Source organism: Parus major, chromosome 20, assembly GCF_001522545.3.
Source record: "Parus major isolate Abel chromosome 20, Parus_major1.1, whole genome shotgun sequence".
Lineage (NCBI taxonomy): Eukaryota > Metazoa > Chordata > Aves > Passeriformes > Paridae > Parus > Parus major.
Genome location: NC_031788.1, coordinates 2375109 through 2381787, shown reverse-complemented (window position 1 = coordinate 2381787; position 6679 = coordinate 2375109). Strand labels below are relative to the sequence as shown.

The following is a 6679-nucleotide window of genomic DNA, read 5'->3' as shown; positions in this document are numbered from 1 at the left end:
ATGCAGGAAGGAGCATCCTGAGCATGAGGATGAAGTTCAGAAAACTGCTGATGGCAGGAGGTAACAGGTGCTCCCAAATTCCACAGGGGCTCCCAGAAAACCACAGCAGGGAAGGGGGACATGGCCCCAGCTGTGGGGGGCACCAGGACTCTGCTCCGCTCCCAGAAAACCACAACAGGCTGGAATTAAAGGAAATACCCACTCAACAGCATCCCAGAAATAAATGCTGCTTCTCTTCACCTCCCTAAGTTCCTTCCTCATGGAGGAAATGAGATATTTTTGGAAGTGGAAATAGGGAAGTATGGGGTGGGATGCAGATGTGGGGCAGGACAGCCCTGCCTGGAGAGACCCCAAACCCCTCCAGGACCCTCTGAGGGGGATTAGGTTAAAGGTACAAACCCCTTATGGGGGACACCTATTGCCACTGCCAGCCTGTCCCAGAGCTCATCCCACTGTGGAGCTCTCCTGACACCCCAGATCCCAAGCCTGCAGCTCAGGAACAGGACACCCCAGATCCCAAGCCTGCAGCTCAGGAACAGGACACCCCAGGGCTGCTGGGCTCAGCACCGTGGCCAGATCCTGCACAGCATGTTCCAGGGCTGATGGGATCACCACAGCTGCCCAACAGCACCCCAGGGCTGGATGAACGTGGTCACTGTGGGGGTCACAGTGCCTGGGAATGAGAGCTGAGAGCCCACAGAGCAGGCAGGATGTGTGCAAGGTGCCCATCTCCTGACCATGAAAAGCATCTTTGGAGCAGACAAATAAAACCAGGCTCGCCTGGGGCTGCTTCCCGACGCTGCCGTGTGCTCTTCCAAAGCAGCTCCCATCAGCTCCCCCTCCAGCCATCCGAAATAGCAGCAGGGAAGCCCTTCAGCTGCATCGTGAATCATCCTGGGAGGCAGAGTGGTTATTTTTACGGTGCTGTGGCTCACGTGGAGCTGCCAATGCAGCCCCCAGGGATGGGCTGTGCTGCCGCAGTGGGGCACAGCCCTGTCCCTGCCGGGGCTGCTTCCATGGGCGTTGGGAGTGCCAAGAGATGTAGGGTCCAGGGAGGTTCCAGGGATGCCATCAGAGAGGTTTTCCCAGGGGAAAGAAGCAGGGCTGTGTCGCTGCTGGGGCTTGGGTGGCTGTGGGAGCAGCCCTGTGGAGCTCGGGATGTCAGTGTAAATCCTCTCCCCTCTCCCTGTGCCTCCTGGCTCCCATAAAAACCCTTTCCTGTGCTGGGGTCTCTCCCCTTTGGCAGCACTGCAGATCACCAGCACCATCCATCACGATGGAGCAGAGCAGAGCAGAGGAGGAGGGATGGATGAGGAGGAGTTGGCATATGGCTGGGCACCCTGCAGCAACTCATAAAACCTCCAGCACCTGCCACCTCAGGTGACAAACACCAGCCCTGCAGTGGGGGACACGGCAGGCAGGGAGCTGGGTGTGTGCCCTCCCACCTGATGTGTGCCCTGGCTCTGTGGGGCAGGAATCCCATGGATCAGAGCAGCAGGAATACTGTTCCAGCATCATTGGCTGAAAAAGCCCCATTTGAAGGGGTGACAGCATGACAAGCCCCAGCTCTTCCCACCCAGGCACAGGGCTCACCCATGGCAGCCTGTGTGTGCCACTGCCCTGCTGGGCCCTGCCTGGCCCTGCTGCCCTGCTTTGGAGGGCTGGGCAAGCTGGCAAAGGGAATGGTATGGGCTGAGCCGTGGGGTTTGGCACCCCACACCTGCACACTGCCATCCCCACGTGTCCAGCTGTAAGAACAATGCAGGGGCAGCACAGCCAGCCAGGCACTGCCTCGGGGGTGGGAATAGGGTGCAGGAGGAGGCCAGGCAGTGGTGATGAGCTCTCTGTGCCACCCAGCACCCACCAGCAGCCTGTCCTGAGCCTGGGATCCCATTCCCTGCCGCTGCAGGAGCAGGGTGAGTTTACACAACACGGTCAGGGTGAAATATTTATCAGGCTGTTTAAAAGAAAACCAGGCAGGACGCTGGGCAGGAGAAGGGCAGAAAGTGCACAAACACGGGCAGGAAGTAGCACACCCCTGGCTGCCACTGGGGCAGTGGCCATGGCCCTGCTGACCCCCATCCTGGCTGTCCTGGCACCTGCAAGAATCCCTCCCTGGGGTCCCCAATGTCCCTCAGTCCTGGTGTGCTGCAGAGGCACACCAGAGTCAGGGCTGGCAGTGTCTCCCCAGAGAGCAAGGACACGGGGACATCAAACTTTGGGCCAGAAACTGGTGCCAGCAGGTGCCTTGAGGCAGCACCAAGAGCTGGGGTGAACAGGGGACACTGGGAACTCAGTGGATGGAGTGTCTTCACAATGGCCCCATGCTGCAGCCACAGCCAGGAAAACACTGCCCCAAAACTGGGGGAAGGCAGGGAAGAGACCAGGCAGGAGAGGAGCCAAGTGAGGGGCAGGGACTGCTGAAAGGAAAGCAAACCCCATCCACACCCATCACCCCATCCCCCTGCAGCACAGCCTCTTTGGAGGAGCAGGGAGGGCAAGATCAGCCCCAGATCCCACCCTGTGTGGGACCAAGGACCACCCAAGCACCTCTTGCAGCCTCAGGGACAGACATACCTGGTCGTGTATTGCAAATTCAAAGCACAAAACAGACCACAAAAAAAGCCCAAACCTCTTGGTTTCTCAGCTGAGGTCCCCACCACCCACCACCCCTCACACCCCCAGGCACCTGAGCACAGCCAAAGGACAGAGTCAGTAGAAACCTTTATTGAACACAAAGCTCAGAGGAACACAAGCTTGTTAAATGGCAGTGAAAGTCAAAGTGCGTCTCCAGCTCAGCCCAGGGGACCCCAGGACCCCCCTCCCCTCCTCTCCCAGCCCCCGTGGCCTGGGGATGGGGAGCCAGAGCCAAAGGGCTGAATGGCTGCACAGGGAGGGGAAGGAAAGCCTGGAGACAGCGTTGGGTGCTCACCTGCAGAGACGCTCCCCTGGACACCTCTGTGCCCCCAGGGGACACACACATGGTCCCAGGGCCACCAGCCCCATCCCTGCTCCTGCAGCCCTACCTGCCACAGCCATGGCCTTGCCAGCCCCATTTCGGACACAAGCAAAGCCAGGAAGTGCTGGTGAGACCCTGGTGGCACTCTCTGGGTCCCACCAGCACTGTCCTCCTGCTCCCTCCTGCCCCCTCCACGTCCTGGGAGAGCTCCACACGCCATAAATAATAAATAAATACCCCACGCTCAGCCAGGCTGTGGGCAACCCCCACGCAGGGGGACAGCCCTGGCCCAGCACCCCCCACATCTCCACCACCCCCTCCCAGCACAACAAAAACTCTCAGCACCCCCAGTCTGCTGTACAGCCCCCCCAAACCCCCATGGAAATGAAACGCTGTCCCCAGGGGACAATAATAAATTAATCAAATCATTAATCTATACACAGGACTGCTTAAAGCTCTGGAATGGGCTCCTGGGGGGCAGAGGCTCTGCCCTGGGCAGTTTCCCCTGATCAGGGCCCTGTGGAGGGGGGGTCTCCCAAGATGGGAACCCCACCCTGGCATCCTCCTTGTGGGGCTGGAGCTGAGGATGCCACCGGCCCCCACCAGGCTGGGGGGGATGGAGGGATAAGGAGAAAATATTGCAGAAAGGGATGGGGGAGGAACAGCGGGCGCTGGAGCCTGAGGGGCTGCCCTGCCCTGCCCGCCCTGCCAGGGCTGCCCCCTCCCCTGGCAGCTCCCCCAAGCACCAGGCCGGGCACAGCTTCAGAAGTCCAAGGGGGTGAAGTCCCCAAAGTTGCAGTCGAAGAGCTCGCTGATGCCCTCGCCCTCCTCCAGCCCAAAGTGATAGTCCTGCGCCTGCGGCGGCGACAGATTGATGAACTCATCGGCCAAGAAACCCGCCAAGTCCTCCCTGCTCTGCTCCAGCAGGATGTCCATGGAGGCCAGTGGAGACAGGCTCACCTCCTCCTCCGGGCTCTTGCCAGGCAGCACACTCGGCCCTGGCAGCAGCGCTTCTGTGGGGGTGAAGAGCAGCTGTAAATCCCATAATAAACCCTCAAAAAAGCTTTTTTGGCTATGGAGATCCTGCCTTCCCCCCTCCCTGCCTTGCTGGGGTGCCCAAGCGTCATGCCAGCTCTTTGCCTGTGCCAACAGCAGAGGGGCTGATGAGAGCCACCGTGACATCCCACAGCTCCCTGTGTCCCCAGCCCACCTTGCTCTCCGGGCAGCAGCGGCATGTTCACATCCTGGGCGGGATGCAGGAGCAGGGAGGCTCTGGGCTGTGAATGGCTGGGAGAAGAGTCCTCTGCAGGGGCTTTGAAGGGGCTCTTGACGGGGCTGCAGACCCCCGAGCTGTCCTCGGGGCAGAGGAACACATCAATGGGGCCCTGAGTGCTTCGCACGGAGACCTGGAACGCCTGGGGAAGGGGACAGGAGTGAGACAAGGCGGCACAAGGATGCCCAGGGCATGGGGGCTGCTCAGGGAGGGCAGAGGAGGAGCAGAGCCTGACCCCAACTCACCTCCGCTGCATCTGAGACCTGCAGCTGGGTCTCAGGGGGGGCTTTGATAACCATCACCATTTGCTCCGCGGGGTCCACAATGCTGCGGAGGTCCTGGCAGGTCACATAGGCTGCGGTGGGGCGGGTCAAGGAAGGGATGTGGGGATGTGGGTTGAGAAACAGCCTGCCTGTGACACTGAGGCTCAACCACAGCCGCCACCCAGCCAGCCCCACCCCAGAAGCAAAGGATATTGCTGGTTGGCGGGGTCCTCGGTGAGCAGGCGCAGCTGCACCGTGCACATCTGGATGAGGTCATCCAGCTGCCGCTCGGCCGCCTGCAGCTCCCGCAGCTCCTTCTCCAGCAGCCGGTGCTGGCCTGGCGCTCCCACCGTGGCCTGGCTGCCCCTGGGGAGCACCGTGTCCGTCAGCAGCCAACCCCCACAGCTTCCTCTGCCTCACCGAGGCCAGGCCACATCCCACCCCATGCCCAGGGAACCAGACCCACAGGGGTTTTGCAGCAGATCGCTCTCCAAGGCTGGATGCAGCCTCCCACTCCCCTGCATGACTTGGGGAGCCCCAGGGGGACTCGCAGGTGATACCAACGCTGCTCAGGAGCCTGGTGCCATTGAGCACAGCCCTTCCCACAGGGTGCCACCACTTGGCCTGCAGCAGAAGCTCTGGTGACCTTGCCCTGAAATTCTTCACCCAAGTAAGACCCTCCCCCACCCCAGGGTACAGCCCCATGGGCCAGGGGACATACAGCCACTGGATGTGGTTCTTGGACTTCTTGGTGATGAGCTGTATGCCCTCCAGGACATTGGTGATGTCGTAGATGCGCCTCTTCTGCACCTTCAGGACCTCAGCCGCCCAGTTGAGATCCACCACACCGTCTGGGGACTGGCTCAGCAGCTCCAGGAAGCGCTTGGTGGTGAGGTTCAGGGAGGTTTCATAGCGGGATTTCTCTCCAGGAGACTTTGCCCCTGCCAGACATGGAGGACAAGTGTCATTTAGCCACAGGGGAAACCCAGAGCTGAAGCTGAAAGGTGACAAAACTGCCACGCTTGCAGGTGCCTTGTAGACCAGGACTGGCACCCCAAACCCAACCTGTTTTCTCAGGGCAATGGAGTGAGCTGCCCAAAGCCCCTGTAAGAGGGATGTTGCAGCAGCTGGCACAGGCTGTGGCACCTGTGCTCCATTGTGACCACAGCTGTGACTGAGACACCGAGTGCCAGGCAGGGCTCAGGGGGGAGATGACACCAGATCCACCTGGGGCACTGCACTGACACCATGCTGGCACCTACAGCTCCATCCCACAGGGAGGGACTGAGCCAGTGAGGTGCCCAGCAGGACAGCCATGGCACCAGCACAGGGTACAGCAGTGAGTGCAGAGCAGACAGAAACAGGCAAGCCCCAGAGACAGCCCATCCAGACTGACACAAAGGGACTGGAAAAACCTACCAGGGAGGAGAGGGGGCTGCTGGACCTCTGCTCTGGCAAAGAGGGACCAGGGGAGTGGAGTTGATACCTTTAGCAGGGTTCCTGGCCTTGCCCCGGCTCACTGGCAGACTCTCCGCTATGTACTGGTGATCCGTCTCCAAGTTCAGCTTCCTTTTGACCTGCAAGGGATGGGGTCAGCAGAGGGACAGCCACCCCCAGGGCCCCACTGCTGCTGGAGGGCTTCTGTGAGGAACCTCCCACGGCATTGTGGGGTACGGACACCCCAGATCCCGGCAGGAGGGGGTTGACAGGAGCTGCCACACACACCGGCGGGGATGGGGGGCTGTCCCAGCCGCGAGGGCCCGGCCACGCAGCGGGGAGCGGCCCAGAGCCGGCGTGGGGAGGCAAAGCACGGCCCGGCTTCCGGAGCGGCGGCGGGGCAGGGCCGGCCCGGCAGGTGCTGCGTGGCACGGCCCGGCCGTACAGCCTGGCACGGCCGGGGGCACCGGGCACGGGCTGACACGGAGCAGGGCACGGCATATGGCACAGCACGGAGCGGCACAGCCCGGCCCGGTATGGAGCCGTGTCCGGCACGGCTCGCTGTACAGCCCGGCTCGCTACACCGCACGGCCCGGTATCCAGCCGGGCCCATTGTACAGCCCGCCTCGGTGTAGCCCGGGCGGGTACACGGCCCCTTCGGTACACGGCCGGTTCGACGAGGCCCAATACTGCACAGCCCGAAACACGGCCCGGCCCCGCCGGTCCTCGGAGCCCCCGCCCGGCCCC

At 61.8% G+C, this 6679-nt stretch overlaps 2 protein-coding genes across 3 annotated transcripts in view; one reads left to right on the top strand and one right to left on the bottom strand.

Annotated features, from left to right (window-relative positions):
- The window catches only part of LOC107213168 (perilipin-3-like), a 663366-nt gene that overhangs the window by 541782 nt on the left and 114905 nt on the right, over window positions 1-6679 (top strand). The window lies entirely within an intron of this gene.
- The window catches only part of PXMP4 (peroxisomal membrane protein 4), a 15855-nt gene continuing 11881 nt past the window's right edge, over window positions 2706-6679 (bottom strand). For both annotated transcript variants that reach the window (XM_033519101.1, XM_033519102.1), the window contains 6 exons: window positions 5982-6072; window positions 5217-5436; window positions 4709-4861; window positions 4478-4592; window positions 4170-4374; window positions 2706-3972 (listed from right to left, as the gene is read on the bottom strand). In XM_033519101.1, the coding sequence (XP_033374992.1) occupies window positions 3722-3972; window positions 4170-4374; window positions 4478-4592; window positions 4709-4861; window positions 5217-5436; window positions 5982-6072 (1035 nt within the window). In that variant the 3' untranslated portion in view covers window positions 2706-3721. The remainder of the gene's footprint in view (window positions 3973-4169; window positions 4375-4477; window positions 4593-4708; window positions 4862-5216; window positions 5437-5981; window positions 6073-6679) is intronic.